The following is a 22500-nucleotide window of genomic DNA, read 5'->3' on the forward strand; positions in this document are numbered from 1 at the left end:
AAACTAAAGTTCAGATCAACACCAGATCACTTCCGGTTGTTCTTCTTTATTTAAACTGTTTCAACGACTCACGTCAAAAACTAAAAAGCTCACTCGCACCGCTCATTGTTGTTCTGTCCTCCGGAAGCTGGCTCGTCTCCCAGAGGCCTGAGATCTGTAAATAGGAGCGAGCTCTTCTGTTGGTTGTTACAGATGTTGGTCGTTGTTACAGATGTTGGTCGTTGTTACAGATGTTGGTTGTTGATAAAGATGTTGGTCGTTGATAAAGATGTTGGTCGTTGATAAAGATGTTGGTTGTCGTTGTTACAGGTGTTGGTTGTCGTTGTTACAGGTGTTGTCTGTTTTTGTTGTTACAGATGTTTCAGTATGTGTTTGTTTATCAGACCTGAGACAAGTGTGTGTCACGTGCTCTCTGGTTAATAAATAACACACTTATCAGTTTATTGACTTTAACTTAACGTTTGTCAGTGAATCACTAACTTCAGTGAAGAATATGATTTTCATTGTATCTTCGGAAGAAGTAAACTCAACTTGCTTGTGTTCTTTTGAATCTTTGTATTTTTAATGACGTCGAGAGAGAACAGAGGATTCTGGTGAGTTTACGACAAGCAGGTCCTGCTGCCTGCGTTCAGTGACGTCACGTTGATCACACTACAGCCAAAGTTGGTGTAAGTGACGCTGTTGAATTTGAACGTCAGGGCAGTTACTTCAGTTTGATTGGATTTGGCTGCAACACTGTTTGCTCCTGAAAGTCCAGAAGTGTTTTGTGGACGGTAGCTCCATGTTGTCCATGTCCATTTGTCCCCTCACGGTTTCATAACGAAGCAAAACATATTTTGACACAGCTCAAAGTCAATGAATCCTGTTGGAAAACACTGTCAACTCAGTCTGGAGGTCAAGTGTTTGTTTTTCTTGAGAAAGTGACGCTGCTTCTTATCAGCGACTCACAGACCACCACACCCTCACGCAACGCCCCCCATATCTGTGCGGTTTCCATGACAACACAGTCACCCATGACATCAGCAGGACTGAAATGAGTGTGTGTGTGATGCGTCTTTGGACCAGTTGTGTTCGAAAATAGTTCAGTGGTTTAACTGGTTTAGTGACCACGAGTCTCTGACCAATCACATAATCAAACACACTGACAACACAACAATAACCAGCACACTGACCCGAGATCAGCCTTCATATTCAGACTGATGATTATTTTCAGTATTTTTTAATCTGCTGATTGCTTTTCTGGATTGACTCATCAAATATCAGACGAGTTATTGTCATGGAAACTGACATGACTTCAGCTGGAGGTCCATGATGTCACCTCTTTGTTGTTTTGACCCGTAACAGGAAGTTGACATCATCAGTGATTGTTGACCTATCGATAAATTAATATTGATCAGGAAAACGTCTAATCTGTCACTCCACATTCAGTTGGACCTCTTTAATTTCGACAGTGTGCATTTGTTTCCTGTGTCCTGTGCAGGATGTCGTCAGCGGAGGCGGCAGCAGGTGGACTGAAGCAGTGCTGGCAGGCCCAGGGTCAGCTGGAGGACGCCATCAACAGCGTGTTGAAGGCAGAGCAGCAGCTGAGAGAAAATGTTCGAGAGGTCAGTACCTACATCATTGTCACATTTTATAGTAGTTTTCCCTTTTTTACTGTAAATGCTTATATCACAGTACTGCTATCTTTAACTAGGGGTGTAAAGGTACGTTTTCAGTAAAGAAGAAACAAGGAACAGAAAACATTAAACAGATTTTTTTGTCTTTCTTATCTAAGTAATTTTTACAAAGTAAAATTACAAAATAAATACTCATAAATAAAAAATAAAATAGTAAAATAAATATCCATTAAGGTGCAGCATGTAAAAAATGAACTGTACTTAAACTGCACCATTATTGTATTGTATGATTATCATTATTAAATAAATGTATATTTTTTTTAAATCTTCAGAATAATTAACTACCACCACATGCTGGTACTGACAATGTCTCAGCTGTGGAGAAAACTCTTACTCTAGGGACAGAGGCTGCGTTCTCAACAACAGAGAATGGTCGCATTTCCGCTGCTATAAAAACACACATGTCGCTCGTTATTGCTTTGGTCTGAATTATTTGCAAGCGGCGGCTTTAATGCCACGGGGGGGGGGGGTGGGTTTACACGTAACTCCTTTTGTCCTTGTCCCATAAAGCTTAGTGTTATTTCCAATGTTAGTGGGACATCACTCTGGTGACGACGTCTTTAACGAGTCGGCATGCTCGATGTGCTTCCAACTACATGTCCAATGTTGGCTTTTGTACGATCCACTTGTCTTTGTCCGTCGCCATATAATGACTGTGAAACAGAAGTGTTCCCACACAGACTTTAATAATGAGGGAGGGTCTTCACACTCCTGTTTGTCTGTGCTATGACCACGAGCCGACAGCACATCCGGTCCTTCGTTAAAGTTGTCTCTCGGAATTTGAGACACACACAAGTAAGTTCCACATGTGTACTCGCTGCTTTCGTTCGGTGCACGAAAGACCCGTACCTGAAATTTTTGATTCAGATACATGTACCGTTACACCCCTACTGTTTACTACATCCTATGGATGTACATTACATTACTTCCCATGAAGTATTTTTGCATTCTCAATCTATTTTTGCACTATCCCGGGTTGCACTACTCTCATCCTATCCACCGTGTGCCTTATGACTGCATACTATGTCGTACTGTGTACTATGTACTATGTTTTGAGTACTTATAATGTTGTGTACTTATATGTTCAGATTTTTGCGTACTTATATGTTCTGTCTACCTATGTATGTCTACATATGTTTACACCGGGGATCAGAGAGAAGCAGCATTTCAATCCCGTCTATGTCCTGTACATATTGCAGAATTGACAATAAAGTTGACCATGATTTTGACTTTGAAATGTTTCATGGTTAAAGCCTCAGATCTTCAGTTTCCATCACGGACAAAACATAAGACAGAATCCAGAGATTGATCGTTGTTGATCACTGTTGATCGTTGTGTAGAACAGTACAGTATCTGTTGACACTTAGTAGCTTGACTCTAAACTCTTTTGTACCTCTCTGGATCCTGTAGATCCCCTACTCTGGTTTACTCTCCTCAGATTGGTCAGTAGTTGAGCTGTTGATCCTCTCAGGTTAGAGGTGCAACTTCTGTTACCATGGTGATTAAGCAGCTCAGTTAAACCTGAAGTTACCACGGTAACCACAGATCTGATCCTCTGATCCTGGTCCAGACTGACTCAGTGACTGTAGAGAGAGAGATAGCAGTGTGCGGTACAGTCAGTATAAAGAGTGAGGGAGAGAGAATCCGACTCGTGGACTATTTGATCTTCTGGACTTTAGACTCTGGATGTAAGATGTGATGTCTGCCCGTCTCACCTGTGTCTCTACCTGTGTCTCTACCTGTGTCTCACCTGTGTCTCTACCTGTGTCTCTACCTGTGTCTCTACCTGTGTCTCTATCTGTGTATCTACCTGTGTCTAACCTGTGTCTCTACCTGTGTCTCTACCTGTGTCTCACCTGTGTATCTACCTGTGTCTCACCTGTGTCTCTACCTGTGTCTCTACCTGTGTCTCTACCTGTGTCTCTACCTGTGTCTCTACCTGTGTATCTACCTGTGTCTCACCTGTGTCTCTACCTGTGTCTCACCTGTGTCTCTATCTCTGTGTCTCACCTGTGTCTCTACCTGTGTATCTACCTGTGTCTCTACCTGTGTCTCTACCTGTGTATCTACCTGTGTCTCTACCTGTGTCTCTACCTGTGTATCTACCTGTGTATCTACCTGTGTCTCTACCTGTGTCTCTACCTGTGTATCTACCTGTGTCTCTACCTGTGTCTCTATCTGTGTATCTACCTGTGTCTCTACCTGTGTCTCTACCTGTGTCTCTATCTGTGTATCTACCTGTGTCTCTACCTGTGTCTCACCTGTGTCTCTACCTGTGTCTCTACCTGTGTCTCTACCTGTGTCTCTACCTGTGTCTCACCTGTGTCTCTACCTGTGTCTCACCTGTGTCTCTACCTGTGTCTCTACCTGTGTCTCTACCTGTGTCTAACCTGTGTCTCTACCTGTGTCTCACCTGTGTCTAACCTGTGTCTCTACCTGTGTCTCACCTGTGTCTCTACCTGTGTCTCTACCTGTGTCTCTACCTGTGTCTCTACCTGTGTCTCTACCTGTGTATCTACCTGTGTCTCACCTGTGTCTCTACCTGTGTCTCACCTGTGTCTCTACCTGTGTCTCTACCTGTGTCTCTACCTGTGTCTCTACCTGTGTCTCACCTGTGTCTCTACCTGTGTCTCTACCTGTGTCTCACCTGTGTCTCTACCTGTGTCTCTACCTGTGTCTCTACCTGTGTCTCACCTGTGTCTCTACCTGTGTCTCTACCTGTGTCTCTACCTGTGTCTCACCTGTGTCTCTACCTGTGTCTCTACCTGTGTCTCACCTGTGTCTCACCTGTGTCTCTACCTGTGTCTCTACCTGTGTCTCACCTGTGTCTCTACCTGTGTCTCTACCTGTGTCTCTACCTGTGTCTCTACCTGTGTCTCACCTGTGTCTCACCTGTGTCTCTACCTGTGTCTCTACCTGTGTCTCACCTGTGTCTCACCTGTGTCTCTACCTGTGTCTAACCTGTGTCTCTACCTGTGTCTCACCTGTGTCTCTACCTGTGTCTCACCTGTGTCTCACCTGTGTCTCACCTGTGTCTCAGGTGCGTGCCGAGCTGCAGAGCTGTGTGAGTCGTCAGCAGGAGGCGCTGCGCTGCAGAGAGGTTTGGCTGCTCGATCAGATCGAGCTGCTCGAACAAGTCAAGACGGAAACCCTCCAACAACAGTTGCACCAACTGCACCAGGTAACAGAACAACAACACAACAATGATAAGAACTACACAATAAAAAGGATAAGAACAACATGACTGTAACAATAATAACAACACAACAGTGATGACAACAATAATGATGAGTGTGAGGTGGACACTGACCTGTGTGTGTCTGTTTCAGCTCAGAGGTCAGTTTGATATCATCACTCATCAGCTGCAGAACAACGACCTGAGCAACCAGCTGACCAGTTGCATTGAGAAGTAAACACACACTCAGACACACACACTGAAGTTATGATGTTTATAATGAAGGTGTGTGCGTTTTAACTGCTGGGTGTGTTTGTTTTTCCCGTGTGTGTGCGTGTGTGCGCGTGAGCAGGTTGTCGTCTCTCAGTCTGACTCCAGAGGAAACACCTGACGTGAGTTTCCATGCCGACACTCGCTCTCTGAGGAATGCCATCACCTCGTTTGGCAGCATCACTGCACAGGTAAAACACACACACAGCTAATACACACACACAGGTAAAACACACACACAGCTAATACACACACACAGGTAAAACACACACACAGCTAATACACACACACAGGTAACACAGACAAACACACACACTCTCAACAGTGTGATGCTGATCAGGTGTTTTCTGTACTTCCTGTTTGCAGCTTGTGGAGGGTGTGTCCTCCCAGAGCCCCGCCCCCCAGAGAGTTCAGGTGCAGAATTACCCAATCACAGCAAAGAAGCAGGTAACCCTTCCCATCAGCTAGAAGAAGGAAGAAAGTCAAATGTTTGGGTACAAAGCTAACGCTAGTTTATGTTCACTGCCGTTAGCTATTGTATCGGTTTCTCAATGTCCTATATAACCACTGAGCAAAATGTATGTCTGACTAGACACGTATACTAACAAAAATGTATCACATCATTCAGAAGGTAAATTTTAAACCGAAATAAAGATAAACTAAGGACTCTATATAAACTAAAGCAGCAGGTCTTGAGGATGAGGTCAGAGACCCTAACCCTCCTCTGGCTTTATTTCCTTCCAGCCACATTAGTTCATGCAAACAATGATTTTGGCTCCTACAGCTGTTGTAAGCTAATGTCAGCTAACATTAGCTGTTGATCTGTGGGAGGTTTCTTCCCGTTAATGTTTTTTTTTCTCCCACAGATGTTAGAGCTGCTCATTGTGGGAGCTGCTGGTATCATTTTTAGGGTCTCAACCTTCCCTGTAAGGAACTTTGAGATAATGTATATTATGATTTGGTGCTATACAATTACAATTATATTGAATTGAGTTCGATAACGTGAGTTACAGTGAGGTAGTTTGATGAGTTCCTTCATCCTGAAGCATTTCCTGTAACTCTGGTCAAGCTCGGATCTCCTGATCCAGATCCTTCTGATATCTGTCTCGTCAGACATCTGAGGTCGGAGCTCTGGGAGACTGGCTGCTGGGAAGTCGTCCAACCAGTAACTCTCCTATTGGTTCCCTGTCCAGCAAGAACCCTCAGGATTGGCTGATGTCACTCAAGGAGAACAAGGTGAGAGCGAAAAGGTCTGATGTTCGGACATCCGGACATCAGAAAGTTTACACATCTTCCGCCACAAACTAAAAACACACCTCTTCCGACTATACCTTGAATAACATTTTTAAAACTAACAATTTAGTAGCACTTAAAATGGCACTTACTTATAGCACTTTGTAGTTTAGCTTTTTTGAAGAAATTGTACTTTCTCTATTCTTGTTGTTCTGGGTTTGTTCCTCATGGTTGATGCACTGATTGTGAGTCACTTTGGATAAAAGCGTCAGCTAAATGAAATGTAATGTAATGTTATGAAGCTGAAACGAGAAGCAAACAAAGTTTATTTATTACCAGTAGAAGCTTGTCAGCCTTTTGATTAAGTCGTCACTTCCTGTGGTCAGCACCGTCAACACAGTCATCACTTACCATGGTGAACGCTGCGTCACTTCCTGTGATGTGACCTGTGTCTGTTGCGTGTGTTAATCGATGTGATTAATCGGGTTCTGGTTTGTTATGTCATTTGTTGTCGTCGACGACATGTTGGACTGAATTCCTGTGTGTCTGTGCAGACTTCCTGTCCCACCCTGTCCTCTGTGGACTTCCTAGAGGCCTGGGGTCAGCTCAGAGACCTGGAGGCGTGGCTTCTGCAGGACCAGGCGCCTGTCAGCAGAGGGCGGGCAATCAGCAGCTGCAGCTCCTCCTTCTCCATAGAAAAAATTGACGAATCAGAATTCACCATCAACCCCGATGAGGAGGAGCTGAGCGACTGGCTTATCACCCCACCCACTGATGCGATGGAGACCATGTCCAACGCCGAGCAGTGGCGGCAGGTGTTGAAGCCTTTTAATGACGGCTGGTCCTCTTCCGATTGGCTGGCAGGGTCGAGCCGCCCGGCTGCCGACTGCTCCTCCTGCTGTCAGACCACCAGGGCAGTGGAGATCGAGAACCTGGGTCAGCTAAAGTGCCTGAAGACCCCGCCCCCCTCAAGCCCCGCCTCCACACACACCCCTGTCACCCCACCGGCGGCAGTCCTAGAGGCGTGGCTGCAGCAGGCGGTGCCGGTGCAGCAGACCTGCAGGGCCAACGAGGTCTGCTCTGCCTACTCTGACTGCGTCTGTGAGGAGAACTGTGGAAGAGAAGCTCTGACCATGTGGCTGCTGCAGCAGGACGGACGAGACAAGAACGGTGTCCCGGTGGCCAAGGAGGCCCCGCCCACCACAAAGAACCCCCCGTCTGCTGTGAAGAACACCCCGCCGGCCCTTTACAACAGAGAACAGAAGGTAACAACAACTTGTTTCATCCTTTAACGTTTTATTTTATTTTTAAAAACAGCTTCAGTCATGTGACCGGTTATTTCCTTGAAGTTCTTTATTGTTGAAGATCCAGGATGTTACAGCCACACCGTGGATCGCGATTACAAAACACATGAACTGTTACTGACCTCCACCATCCCGATGCACCATTATTATCCACCATCACTAACATCGTACTGACAGAATTGCAATAGATGCCGCGTGTTGATAAGAACAGTTTTTGACATAATGGAAATGTGTGTCAATGTTTAAAGTATCGATCATTATGATCACAATTCAACATTCGATCACAATCCTGAATCTGCAGTGATAAAGCACCGTCCTCTGGTCAAGAAGTGAAGTCAGTAATATCTTTTGATGAGACATTAATGTGATGAAGAGGAGGAAAGAGAACATTCTAGACCTAAAGTAGCAGAACTAAGAGCAGTGATGATGTGATCAATGACAGCTGCACCTGTTAGTTATATATATTGGACCTGGTGACCTGGTAATGTGACCTCCAGTGTGTCGCCTCCTCAGGTGCACGCCATCCTAGATGCCTGGCTGCACCCCTCCTCCCCCTGCTCCCGCCTACTGCCCCTCACCGCCCCGCTCTCTGATTGGCTGGTTCCTGATGAGGAGAAGGCCACAAGGGAGGAGGACAGCTCCGTCTTCAAGCCAGCCTCCCCCTCCCCCTCCCCATCCCTGCCGTGGTCAGGAGGTCGTCATGATGACAAGTGGCTGTTGAAGAAGAGTCAGGCTCAGGTAACTGCACGCACGCTATTTATCATGGCAACAGAGATCACAGGGCAGTGTGGGGGTGCAGATCAGAGACACATTCTTAAACCGCTGTGACTGTTCACAGGAGCGTCTGCTGTCACCTGTCTGTGACCTGTTCTCCTGCATGAACGTGGGCGGAGACAAAGACAAATGGCTGCAGGAGTCACCTGTCCAGGTGAGTCACAGTGTCCAGAGGATCAGACACACCTGTTCACACCGTTTCTGATCAGGTGTGAATGAACGGGAACGTGTGTGATCCGCTGTGGACTAGGGATGTCACGATATGAAATTTTATTGCCACGATTATTGTCAGAGGAAGTATTACGGTTTCATGGTTTTCACGATTATTGATACTATAGATCAGGGGTCGGCCACCTTTTTGACAATAAGTGCCAATGTGAAATCTTCTTGTGAATTAGTGTGCCATATCAACATTTTTTATGTTAAGTTTTATTATTGAACCACATTAATATTTCCAACAGACATGTCATTTTATTCCATCCATATTGGCTATATATAGAACAACACTTTAAAGAAACATGTTTATCTCATTATGATGCAATAATAAGTCTTTCATTAACCAACCACACTCATATTCAGAAAGCTTGTTTCAGTCGCATGGTTTTTGGCAAAGAGAGTTGGCTTCTCATACCTGGACACTGCACGTGATGGATTCTCCCTTGTCTCCCTGATCTTTGAAACTTCTTTCGTGCCATGTTTCAAAGTGGCGCTGGACGTTCTGCACACAACACTTTGAAAACATAACGTGCACACAGCACGGTCCTTATGAAACACAAAGCCACAGTCTTCTGCCCACGAGGGCGGAAAGTTGTAGCTAGCGGGCATGACATCACCGGTACACCTGAGCGGCTGCACCTCACCGAGATTCATGTGGGGAACTGGGAGGCTGCTTCTTCTTCTTCTTCTTCTTATTATTTAATGGCGATTGGCATCGAGCCTATGGCACATTACTGGCACCTAGTGGCTGGGAGGTGTTTACATCAGTCAAGCTAAATAATACAGGCTGCATGAACCTTTGAACAATTCTTTAATAAGAAATCGCCTGTGTGCCAATGATTAACTATATTCAGTTAGTTTTTATAGTGTAACGTTTGGCTATTTCATAATAATATATGTTAGCTATTTTATTTAGTTGCCTTATTGTGGAAGGTGTGTGTGTGTGTGTGTGTGTGTGTGTGTGTGTGTGTGTGTGTGTGTGTGTGTGTGTGTGTGTGTGTGTGTGTGTGTGTGTGTGTGTCAGCCGCTGCTTCTGGTCAGAAACCGAAAGTAAACAAGGATTTCTCTTCTCCAATCAAGTTTTTTTTGTCCAGTGTTGGTGGAAATAAGGCTGTTACCTAAGTTTGTTTTAGTGACTCACACAAGCACGCACACACAAACAAGTGCACACACAGAACGAGACTCACCAGAGGCAGGACACCATGTGTGAACAGGTGTGAACATGTTTTTCTCATTACTTGTGTCTCTTTCTCTCCAGATGTGACATTGACGTTTCTTCTTCTTGCTTTATTGCTGATCAACGCACACGATCATAACAGACTAACCATCGCCGCCTTCGTCCTGTGACATCACCACGCTTAGCCACCACCCTCCTCCAATCAGGATCAGTCTTCATCTGACGGAACCTGTGATGTGTTTAGAAACTGAGAAACAGAGACTGAGATAGTTTGTTTTTTAACTGTTCAATGAATTTCCTGCTTTGAGCCATTAAACGATCAGTGTATTGATCAGTTATTGATCAAGTTCATACAGGAAACAGATGATCCTGGCAGCAGGAGGGGCGGGGTTTATTTGAATTATTCTGGTTTAAACAGCTGTTCTATGTTTTTATTGTTTTATCCTGTGATGCACATCTTGTCTGATTTTAGTTTCCATGACGACACCTGGTCTTTGAGTTTCATCACTCCAGGCGCAGCGACTGATTGGTGGAGCTCATCCTGTGTCGTGAGCCACCTGACAGATCTACAGAATTAAGGAGAAACAGCTGCATTTCCCAGAATACCTTGTGTGGAGGACATCTGTCAGCTGACAGCTCGCATGACCCTGATTGGTGCTTTTTATTGCTATGATTCGCTACAGAAATAAAAGATGATGACATCACTGCTCTGTGTGATATCACTGTTCATGCTAAGCTAACATGACAACAAGAAAATAAAATTCACTGGACTTTTAATGTAGTCACATGATCTAACCGTGACCATCAATCAAATATTAACTATTAAATTATAAATTATTAAACTTGTCAGAGTTCAAATGGAGCCTGATGACACCTTATGTCAGGTGACCTGTGACAATCTGTCTACCTGCAGCAGTCGGGTCTGAGGTCAGAGGTCACATAGGAAAGATCAAACCATCCTTTATGAAAGGAAAAGAGAAAATGCTCTCCCACAATTCTTTGCGGCAGAACTAGTAGTTTACAATATCATCATCACAGCTAAATATAAATATCCGAAATGAATATCACCAAAGCTACATATATGTAAATATATATCAGTGCCCCTTCCCGCTCTACCACAGTGTCCCCACTTTCCATCGTGGAGAGGTACGTTAACAGGCTCTTCAGGACAATGAACCGTCTGAGCAGCCGGACCTGACTCTGCGTCCCCGTCCGCCCTGAAGCTCTGTGCCGATCAGCTGTCTCCAGTGTTCACAGACATTTTTAACACCTCACTGGTGACATGTCAGGTGCCAGCCTGCTTCAAATCCTCCACCATCATCCCCAAAAAAACAAGGCCACAGGACTTAATGACCACAGACCAGTCGCCCTGACTTTTGTCGTAATGAAGTCTTTTGAACATCTTGTCCTGTCCCACCTCAGGGACATCACCAACCCCCTGCTAGACCCTCTACAGTTCACCCACAGAGCCAACAGATCTGTAGATGCTGTAAACATGGCTCCACATCATCCTCCAGCACCTGGACTCCCCAGGAACCTACACCAGGATCCTGTTTGTGGACTTCAGCTCTGCATTCAACACCATAATCCCAGATCTGCTCCAAGATGAGCTCTCCCAGCTGAGCGTGTCTCCATCTGCAGGTGGATCACAGACTTTCAGTCTGATAGGAGGCAGCGTGTCTCCAGGACTCTGAGGCATGCAGGAAAAATTGTGGCTGACCCCTCCCACCCTGGGCATGGACTCTTAGTGCCCCTCCCCTTTGGCAGGAGGCTGCACGTCATCAGGACCAAAACCTCTGTGAAGCCATAAAACTGCTGCTGCTCATCAATGAGACCTGGGAGCCTCTCCCTGCTCTGATGTCCCTGAGACACTTTGACTTCCTGTGGACAATAACTGTCCTTTACACAATCCTTCGCCTGGTACTTATAGTATTTTTACATTTAATTTTATTCACTATTTAAAAAAAAATTATATTTATATTTAAACACACTATAACTTAACACACACAATACTACAAATACACCACATGATTATTGATGATGATTATGGGTAGTGATTGGTGATTATTGGTGAGTCTGATTGATGAACACATCTGGAGAACACTAGAGATTCCAGTTGTGATGAGAAGATGCAATATAACTAACGTTGCAGTCTTTGGTCGGTCTTTAAAAACACTTTCAAATGGCTTCATCGTTTTTATCCCTTCAAACTTTTTCTACAGAGATATAAAAACTACACTGACATTGATCCATCACTTGTTTTAGTCAGTCAGTGATGGATCAATATTACGTTATTCATTTGATCTTATTACAATAAAAATCACATATCCACAATTCTAAATGTTTTTAATATTTGTAATTGAAACCAAAAAATATATCAATTCAACACTAAAAACAAAAAGCAGTGAAAACACCTCGATAAAAGTTACTGGTTAATTTCTGCTTTTTTATGTTTTAATTGTTATGTTTGCTTTGTTCGTTGTTAATGCTGTTTGTCAATAAAGCATTAAAAAAAAAAAGCCGTCTGGCCTTTTACGACATCTCGCGACGTCCATCTGTAGTTTACGGCCGTCCAATCACATTGCACGCACCGTGCTGGCTGCGCATGAGCTCAGCCAATCACAGAGCAGAGAGGACCCGCGCTGTTTGGCGCTGGTCGCCTCTCTGCCGCGACGTCTTGTTGACTCTGAACGGAGATCTGCCGCTCTGCTGCCGCTCTGCTGCCGCTCGCTGCCGCTCCCTGCCGCTGCAGCGGACGTTAGCAGCCGCTTCTCCCCGGCTCAGAGGTGCTGCAGAACCGAGCCAGGACCCGGACTCAGATCCGGACCAGGATCAGAGCCAGGACCCGGACTAAGATCCGGACTAGGACCAGAGCCAGGACCCGGACTCAGATCCGGACTAGGACCAGAGCCAGGACCCGGACTCAGATCCGGACCAGGACCAGAGCCAGGATCAGGACGAACCGAGGTAGAATCAATCGTTAGTAGAAAACGGCGTGTGCGTGTGTTCGCGCGGGTGTGTGTGTGTGTGTGCGTGTGGGCAAATGAAGAAAATGCTAATTTTAATAGAAAAACCGGTGGGCCTCATCTTCATCATAATCATCTTCATCATCACATTATCATCCTCTTCATCCTCTTCATCATCATCCCCTTTATCACCATCATCTTCATCATCACCATCTTCATCAATCAATCACATGATATTTGTCTCATAGATATTAACAAGGATCAACTTCCTCTGTTCTTCACTCAACTAGAGTCAAATAGAAACTTAGTGATCAGTGAATAAAGCTCAGTCCCATGTGAGGATCCTCTCCCAGGACACAAGTCCAACAGATGCTGATGGACCTGAACACATCAACACAACAACACATCAACACATCAACACAACAACAGGATTCACTACCTGAGAAGAACCAGTTTGTAACTTCATGTTTAAAGTGTTTCTACAGAATGTCTGATGGAGATGAAGGAGCAGAGGAACTGAGGACTTCCTGATGGTAGAAGATGTGAGGAGACATGTTGTGTCTCAAGAAGTCTGGTTGTGATCATAGTCCTCGATCAACTGACAGCATCAGAATCTCTGGTCCATGATCACAGTCTGTGATCCACCATCAGGATCCATGATGTGGCTGCAGCTTTGATCCTGGATCTACAAAGGATGAAGCACCAGGACTCCGGTGAAGAAGTCACGTCAGTAACATGTGTTGATGAGACATTAATGTGATTAGGATGGAGAAGAGGAAAGAGAAGCTCCATGTGTCACGTGTCCCAGACTTTCTAGACCTACAGCAGCAGAACTTAGAACAGGTCCAAGACAAACCTGGACCGGTTCTAACTATAAGCTTTATCAATCAATCAATCAATCAAATTTTATTAGTATAGTCTCATATTCACAAATCCCAGTTTGTCTCATGGTCTTTAACAAGGTGAGACGTCCTCTGTCCTTATCCCTCAACAAGAGTCAAACTACTAAAACCTTTAACAGGTAAAGAAGGTAGAAACCTCAGAGACACATGTGAGGACCCGTCTCCCAGGACGGACACAAGTGAACAGATGTCCCGTGGAACAGAGAACATCAGAGAGATCAGAGTATTTACAGCTTTGATTAGAATAAACACTTTGTAGCTGAAGGTCAATGAACTGATGGATTATTGTCAGTAATGGTCGAGTATCTGAGGAGAAATATATATCAAGCAGACTTGTTGTGATCATAGTCTATGGTCAGGATCCACCACGATCAGGATCCACCATCAAGATCAGGATCCACCACGATCAGGATCCACTACCACGGTCAGGATCCACCACGATCAGGATCCACCATCGTCCACAGTCATTGTCCACTGCCACCATCAGGATCCACTATCAGATGCCAACACGATACAGGATCCACCCTCGCGATCCACAGATCATAATCCACGATGTGGATCTGTGGACGATAAGGCAAAGTGACTCTGGGGAAGAAGTCAAGTCAGTAACATGTAGTGATGAGATATTAATATCTTTGATGTGATAAGGATGGAGAGGAAGGAGAAGCTGGAAAGAGAAGCTCCGTGTGTCATGTGACCCCCGACCTTCTAGACCTATAGCAGCAGAACTAAGATCAGATCTAAGACAAACCTGGACCGGCTCTAACTATAAGCTTTATCGTAAAGGAAGGTTTGAATCTTCAACGTACAGATGGAGTCTGCCTCCACAACTGAAGCTGAGATGATTCCACAGGAGAGGAGCTTGATGCTGAAGCTCTGGCTCCTCCTCTGCTTTAGAGACTTTAGGGACAACAGCCTGAATTCTGGGAGCTCAGGGCTCTAGTGGTGATAAGGTACGATCAGCTCTTTGAGGTTTGATGCTGCCATTTTATTAATGTAGGTGAGGAGGAGGGTTTTAAATTCTACATGTAACAGGAAGCCAGTGTAGTGAAGCTAACACAGGAGACATGTGGTCTCTGGTCCTGGTTCTCTTCAGGACACGTGCTGCAGCATTTAGGACAAACTGCAGAGTCTTTAACGACTTCCTGCTGGAGCCTGATAATAAGGAATTACAATAATCACGTCTGGATGGAACAAAGGCCTGGACTCGTTCTTCTGCATCTTTTTGAGAAAGGACATGTCTGATGTTTGAGATGTTAAACCAGTGGAAGAGGGCGGTCCTAGAAATGTGTTTTAAATAGGAATCAAAGGACAAATCAGGATCAAAGATGACTCCCAGATTCCTGACGTTTTACTGGAAGCAAGGGCAATGTCGTCTAGCGCAGCTTCATTATCATCATCATCATCCTCTTCATCATCATCATCTTCATCATCATCCTCTTTATCTTCATCCTCCTCACCATCATCATCTTCATCACCATCATCATCCTCTTTATCATCCTCACCCTCTTCATCTTCATCATCCTCTTCATTTCCTCTTCCTCTTCATCATCATCATCATCCTCTTTATCTTTATCCTCCTCACCATCACCATCTTCATCATAATTTTCATACCCATCAGCATCCTGTTCATCATCATCCTCTTCATCATCATCATCCTCTTCATCTTCATCCTCTTCAGCATCATCTTCATCACCATCATCATTCTCTTCACCATCATCTTCATCCTCTTAACAATCACCATCCTCTTCATCATCATCTTCATCACCATCACCATCATCATCATCACCCTCTTCATCTTCATCCTCGTCATCTTCATCATCTCTAGTCTATTATTATATTTTATTTAAAATAATACATTAGTGGTATTTTTTTAATGAAATCTTTATTTTTTTTAATTTTATTTTAAACTTTATTTTATTCATTCAATGTTTTTCATTTCATTTTATTTTACCACGCTTTATTGTGAAAGTCAATCCACCATACTTCCGTTCTTCGCAACCATTTAATCCTTCCCACAATGCTTTGTGTCCGTGCTTCCTGTTTATTGTGACCGTCTCCGCCGGTACAATCCTCCCGTTCTCTCCGTTTTCCCGCCGTTAAGCACCGGTGAGTAACCGAATCCCGGAACCTTTTCCCGCCAGGCCCGGAGCTGTGTGTGCTGCGCGCGCTGCGCTTCTCTGTTCACCCGAGAAGAAGAAAATGTGTTCGAGCCCGGAAACGTGTGATCGATGTGAAAACGGTTAAAGATCAGACGCTTGTGAACTAACACGCAGATTTCACGTTAACGTGACGTCCTGCGCGAGTTTTAATGAACAGCTCTGTCGCCTTGTTGAGCTCCTGACGTCACTCTAACGTTAAAAATGACGTTAGGTTTGTCGCAGAGAAGCAGACACTTTGTATTTATCAACATCTGTAGAAAATATTTTTACTGTATAAATAATACAATAATTATAATAAAGTATATGAATGGAATCTGATATTGTTTATAATCAATAATTATGATAAACGCTCCTCCTCCTCAGGCCTGTGGCTCCTCCTCCTCTCTTCCTCTCCTGCAGCTCTCTTCAGATGGAGGACTCGGAGGCGGAGCTGGCGGTGTCGGAGTCAGACGCCCTGGGCGCAGACTTCATCACGGTGGAGCTGGACACGCAGCCCATCGAGTACGTGGTGAAGTGGGCCGAGGTCGGCTCCAAGTTCACCATTTCCTGCGTGAAGAAGGACTCTGAAGACGCATCGGACCTAACGGCTGACCAGCTGAAGATCGAGACGGACGAGGCCTTCTTTGCTCCGTACGAGGAGGTGTACCCCTGTGAGGTGACGGAGCAGAGCGTGGAGATAAAGACGGACTCTGACGATGAGGAGGAAGACACCGAGGAGGAGCAGGAGGTGCTGGTGGAGGCGGGGAGCAGCCAACTGGACGGCGAGGTTGACTCGGACCAGGCCGACTTTGAGTCGGACGAGCGGCAGTACCGCTGCAGCTACTGCAGGAAGTGCTATAGCCACGCCTCCAGCCTGTACCGCCACCAGCAGACGCACACCGGGAAGAACGCCGGTGCACCACCACCCACCGAACGGACGCTGGAGCCGACTCATCAGGACGCACGCTACACCTGCCCCCACTGTGGGATGAGCTTCAAAGGCAGCAGGTCTGTACTAACACTATTTACCTATTGGGAACCAGGTCCAGGGTCTGATCCTGGGTCTGATCCTAGGTCTGATCCAGGGTCTGAATCAGGTCCAGGGTGTTGTCCTGGGTCTGATCCTAGGTCTGATCCAGGGTCTGAATCAGGTCCAGGGTGTTGTCCTGGGTCTGGTCCTGGGTCTGATCCTAGGTCTGATCCAGGGTCTGAACCAGGTCCAGGGTCTGGTCCTGGGTCTGATCCTGGGTCAGGATATATACATATATTATATATATAAATATAATATATGAATATAAATGTGTTCTTTCTGCTTCAGATGGTAAAATATTTGTGTTATTTCCTCTTCGTGGGAAGTTTACAGGAACTCAGCTTCTTGTCGGACTTTGAACTCACTCTGGTTCGGCTTTGTTCTTTGATTTTCGTCCGTACCTCCAGTTTTCTTTTCTGTCTCATGTTCTCTTGTCTCTGGCTCCTGACGTTCTGATGTTCAGCTGCAGAAGCTCAAACATCACGAGCTGCTGCTGCTCTCTGACGCTTAAATGTGCAACTATCTCACACTGAGGTTCCAGACAGAACTTTACCTGAGTTATTTTGATAGTCACACAAATACAACCTTAAATAAATTATTGGACAAACCAAACATCACATCTTAATTACTCAGATATGTATTTACACAAAAACCAAGAAACCTTCAACTTTCCAAACGACAAAACAGTTTCCACTTGGTGTTAAGAGTTAATAAGAGTTAATAAGAGTTAATAAAACTATCCGGTGGAACAAATGTTCATGTTTGAATCCGTAGCTCGTAAAGTCAGTTATCGTATGTCACTTGTGGAGAATCGAGTTGAACGAGGGACTAAACTTCCTCCACTTTCTCTCTCTATCACGGCTTGTGGATTATTTCGCCTGCACATCTCACATCCTCCGACTCCGCTGGGTGTTTGGAAGACGCCATGGTAACGCTGTGGGACGTCCTTTAACTGAGACCACGGTGCGTTGCCATGGCGACAGGCAACACCTCCACAGGGGCAGCTGATCGGCTCCGGCTCGTTACAGTTCGACGTTATATCGACCATGTTTTATATTTCTATAAGGAAAAGTTATTTCATGATAATTATCTCAATCGTTTTATAGAGAGAGAGAGAGAGAGAGAGAGAGAGAGAGAGAGAGAGAGAGAGAGAGAGAGAGATCTCAGTAAAACATCAAGTGTCTGATTTGATCAGAAATTGTTCTGATATTCGATTGCTTCAGTCACTTTGATGATTTGATGCTTCAGACAAAATGATTGGTTGATTTTGGGCAACGGCTTCGGTTCTAATGGCGGGATATTTGTTTACCTGTCAGGATGCTGGGGAGTCACCTGCGGCTGCACGGGAAGCGGCGGATTCACCCCTGCAACATCTGTGGGAAGGAGTTCAACCACAGCTCAAGCCTGTCACGCCACCGCCTCATCCACAAGAAAGGAAAAGGACTCCCTAAGGATGCCACCCTCAGCCCCACCGTGACCTCCCTGCGCCATTCGCTGAAGGCAGGCAGGAAGAACAAGAAGACCAAGAGGCAGCAGCAGCACGTAGCAGCCGCCATCGTTCAGAGTCAGGGTGGCGACAAGTTCTACGCCTGTCCGCAGTGTGACATGAGCTTCAGGACGTCCACACAGCTGTCCAAACACCAGGTGACCCACGTCAAGGAGCTGCTGGACAACTACACGCCGGGTAAAGAAAACCTGGGCGAGACCTCGTCCGACCTCAAGATTCGCCTCAAGCTCTGCTCCCGGGACAAGCCCAACTTCTACACCCTTTGTAAGAAGAACCGGCGCCGGGCGGGCCGTGCCGGAAAACGGGGTTCTACGACCTCCGAAGAGGAGGAGGGGGGAGGAGCCAGTCATCACGGCTGCAGCCTGTGTGGGAAGCGCTTTAGCCACGCCTCCAGCCTGGCACGGCACCAGCAGACCCACAGGGCGGGGGATGGCGGGCGGGGGAAGCTGCAGCAGCACCAGAAGCAGGTTCACACGAAGTCCGGACTCCCTGCTGCCAAGAACAAGACCTACACCTGCGCAGCCTGCAACAAGACCTTCATGCACTCGTCCAGCTTCTCCCGCCACAAGAAGGCTCACGTGGAGGAGGAGCAGCGGGCCCACGCCACCACCGCAACCAAGCACCGGAAGAGACCCATTTTAGACGAGACCGCCCCATTGGAGTCCGACACAGAGTGACGCTGACCAGCTCTGGGTTCAGGACCTGCGCTTAGTTGGTTCTGAAACTGCGTTGGTTCTGAACTGGTTTGAGACCACTTCTCAATAAGTCCTTGACCAGTTCTGGGCACCTGGACGTCCAGACTTTGGGACCTGGTTGGTTCATCTCTGTAGATAACAGCAGGACGTCCTTATATGGTCAAATCTGATGGTTAGATTTAAAGTGCCCCCCTCAGCCCCCCCAGCCATGTTTCCCATCAGGCCCGGGACTTCTGTCAGCTCGCACAGCATTCTGGGAAACTGATCGTATGGAAGTTTATTTACTACGAAGTTTTAGATCCTGAAACTCGTTTACATTTTATTTATTTATTCAGAATCCCACTTTGTTTTTCTCAGAATCAGCTGATGTTTGTCGTTGATAAACCTTCGTACGAGTCGGAGCAGCGACTCATCTCCGTGTTTTTCCCTCTGTGACATCAAGGTCCACTTCCTCCCTGAGTGATTCTGATTGGCTGACGTTCTCATTGGTTATCTGTTAAATCAGTTTTAAATTGTGAAACCGGAGACGAGTAGATCGCTCCGACTTGCTCCACATTAACATTTGCATGAAGACTATTACCTGCAGCTTGTCGGCCATATCTGTAGTTTTTCAGCAGGGTTTGTTTGACCTGCAGCGTCAGAGCGATGGCGGCGGTTGAACAGGAAACTGCACTACGTATTTATGAATTTGGAACAATGTTAATATATAAATATAAATGGTATTTAAATGTTAAAAAAAACAAACAGAACGCACCCTCGATACCACAGCGACATTCATCGTTAATCGTCATCATCATCAGACGTCCGTTTACAAAAATAAAAGCCTGTAGATCAGAAATAAGACTATTATTTCACTGAACAGACATTGAAATCGGGCGGGGGGGGGGGGGTGGAGACATTGGCGACTTCTGTGATGAAACAGGTGAAATGTGAGAACTTTCCGACAACGACTGAAAAAGACAAAAGTGAAGGTCGTATGATGATGTCACACGGTACTGGTCAACGTCTTGGACCGACCTCTCGCGGTGTTTCCTCGCCGTCAGACGGCAGTTGATTGGATGTCATTTGATGATAACATGTTTGAGTGTGTGAGCCACAGGTCGTCGGGGTCACGTTACAAACCTACCGTATAACCCCCCCACCCCCCCTTGTTTTTGGACACTGTCCTCGTTCGTCTGTTTCACATTTAGCTCCATGTGGTTTTGTTTGTTCACCTGCAGGTCGTGGTCGTCGTGTTGTGTTTGAATAGAATAAAACCTGTCGACATGTTTTCTCTTGTGTTTTGTAATAAACATTTAAAATAAGTGTCCTGTGTCTTTACTGTGAACCTGATCCAGAGCCTGATCCAGAGCCAGTTCTCAGGTCTACATGTGTGACTCTGCTGTTGGACACACGGTGACGGACTGAGACCAGATCACATTCAGGATTGTCTCTTTATATGAATATAAATTATTTATTCTTTTAAAACATTGTAACATGTTGTCATGACGATAAGTCTTCCAGTTCTGGATAAAGTCCAGAACTGGGGGGCTGTGGCTGAGGGGTAGAGCTGTCGTCCTCCAACCAGAAGGTTGGCGGTTCGATCCTCAGTCTTTCCCATCTGCATGTCAAAGTGTCCTTGGGCAAGATACTGAATCCCTAAATGACCCTTCATAGATGTTGAATGCACTAAATTTAAGTCGCTTTGGATAAAAGCGCCAAATGACATGTAATGTAATGTAAAAAGTCCACACCCGTCCTAATGAGTTTAGTTTGATCACAACCAGCAGTGACTCAAAGTGAACACAAGAGGGCAGCAAACACTTTGAAAAAAAGAATGATTCAGTTTCAATTGTGTCAACCCTTTCTGTCGGGGGTCGTTCTCAGGACAGATCAAATCATTATAGTCTGTAAATTCAACATTGATGTAGATGTTGCCAACGACAGCCTCAGTTCAGCATTTAACTCATTAACAGAATAAACATGTGAATAAACTCACTGTTACAATCCCTCTCTTGATCTTGTTCTGGCAGAGACATTGAAAACGTATTCATATTTCACCAGAACTTTCTTCTCCGACCATTTTTTAATTACATTTGAATTTACAATTATTGACTTTACTGATTCTAGACCGAAATTCTATTATAGTCGTTATAAAGAAATTTATCTCACAGCCACGTGTCAGTACAATACAGGAAGGTTATCAAAGCTTCACTCCCACACTAGTTGATAACTTTGTTAAAAGTACATCATGTTGAAAACCAGAATAGTTCATCTCTGGCAGCCACAGTAATTATATACAGCCCTAATATATATATATATAAACTATACAGGGAAAAATGGCACACACACAACTGAGACAGAACAAGACGATGAGACAAAGTGAAGCACAGGGACTTATTTACATGAGGGAGACATTTCAAAATAAAACAGGAAACAGAACTTCGACTGAACAACCAAACAACACAGATCAAAACATTAAAGCAGCGTCGGGTTGAATAGTGGAGTTGTAGTTTGTGCAGTTGTTGGAGGTTGGTTGACACAGCTTGGTTTTGTGTTGTGTGTTTGCACAGTGAATGAAGGAGTTACATGTCACATCCTGTTGCTAGTAGGAGGGGCTATGATCATGTTCAACGTGTTAATATGGTCATGCCAGGTCATCAACATGTTAAGTCTTGAGCAGATTGGACAATGTACAGTTAAACTTGTGAAACTTCCTGTTTTATGTCCATCTGATAGATGGACATATAGATAGATAGATAGATGGATGGATGGATAGATGGATATATAGATAGATAGATAGATAGATAGATGGATATATATATAGATAGATAGAAAGAAAGATTGATGGATGGATGGATAGATGGATATATAGATAGATAGATAGATGGATAGATAGATATATAGATAGATAGATGGATATATAGATAGATAGATAGATAGATAGATAGATGGATATATATATAGATAGATAGAAAGAAAGATTGATGGATGGATGGATATATAGATAGATAGATAGATGGATGGATGGATAGATAGATAGATGGATGGATGGATGGATGGATGGATGAGGGTAATAAAAGAAGAGGCGGACAGTTGAGCTTCAGTCACAATCTCTTTATAAGTTTTATCTTACACAGCGAAGCGACTACGAGCTCCAACAACAACAAACATCACAATGTTACAAAGAAACGTAGAAACTAAACAGCTGATGTGACTTCACGTCTGTAAAACTGAACACGGATCAGATCCACACACACACTGAGGTCATGACATCACAGCACGTGTGTCGGTTTGGCTGAAACTTAAGAGTTAAAAAAAAAACACTTCCTGTTTCAGAGAAGCAGATGTTGGGACATTTTCACCTCTGCCAGTTCAACAATGCTGCCCCGAGCTTGACCAATCACACGCCTTGGTTCAAAGATGTAAGTTGTCATCGTTCACAAGTTCAACGA

The 22500-nt window shown here is 45.0% G+C and overlaps 2 protein-coding genes across 4 annotated transcripts in view; both read left to right on the top strand.

The window, feature by feature from the left end:
- Nucleotides 1-10529, top strand: part of ncoa4 (nuclear receptor coactivator 4) — a 10815-nt gene extending 286 nt beyond the window's left edge. The window contains exons 2-11 of the mRNA XM_034609126.1: nt 1481-1604; nt 4717-4857; nt 5006-5085; nt 5204-5312; nt 5488-5568; nt 6235-6357; nt 6909-7619; nt 8172-8396; nt 8497-8586; nt 9907-10529. Coding sequence (XP_034465017.1) covers nt 1481-1604; nt 4717-4857; nt 5006-5085; nt 5204-5312; nt 5488-5568; nt 6235-6357; nt 6909-7619; nt 8172-8396; nt 8497-8586; nt 9907-9912 — 1690 coding nt within the window. The 3' untranslated portion in view covers nt 9913-10529. The remainder of the gene's footprint in view (nt 1-1480; nt 1605-4716; nt 4858-5005; nt 5086-5203; nt 5313-5487; nt 5569-6234; nt 6358-6908; nt 7620-8171; nt 8397-8496; nt 8587-9906) is intronic.
- A 1956-nt stretch (nt 10530-12485) lies between these two features.
- LOC117775737 (zinc finger protein 135) lies at nt 12486-20370 on the top strand. 3 transcript variants are annotated; one of them, XM_034609129.1, is made up of 3 exons: nt 12486-12792; nt 16219-16842; nt 18181-20370. In XM_034609129.1, the coding sequence occupies exons 2-3, from the start codon at nt 16265-16267 to the stop codon at nt 19046-19048; spliced, it is 1446 nt and encodes a 481-aa protein (XP_034465020.1). In that variant the 5' UTR covers nt 12486-12792; nt 16219-16264; the 3' UTR covers nt 19049-20370. The 3 variants fall into 3 exon arrangements, with proteins under 3 accessions (XP_034465020.1, XP_034465019.1, XP_034465018.1); XM_034609128.1 differs by lacking the exon at nt 12486-12792 and adding an exon at nt 15675-15802; XM_034609127.1 differs by lacking the exon at nt 12486-12792 and adding an exon at nt 15829-15936.
- Nucleotides 20371-22500: the final 2130 nt, after the last annotated feature.

Source organism: Hippoglossus hippoglossus, chromosome 15 (genome assembly GCF_009819705.1).
Source record: "Hippoglossus hippoglossus isolate fHipHip1 chromosome 15, fHipHip1.pri, whole genome shotgun sequence".
NCBI classification, from domain to species: domain Eukaryota; kingdom Metazoa; phylum Chordata; class Actinopteri; order Pleuronectiformes; family Pleuronectidae; genus Hippoglossus; species Hippoglossus hippoglossus.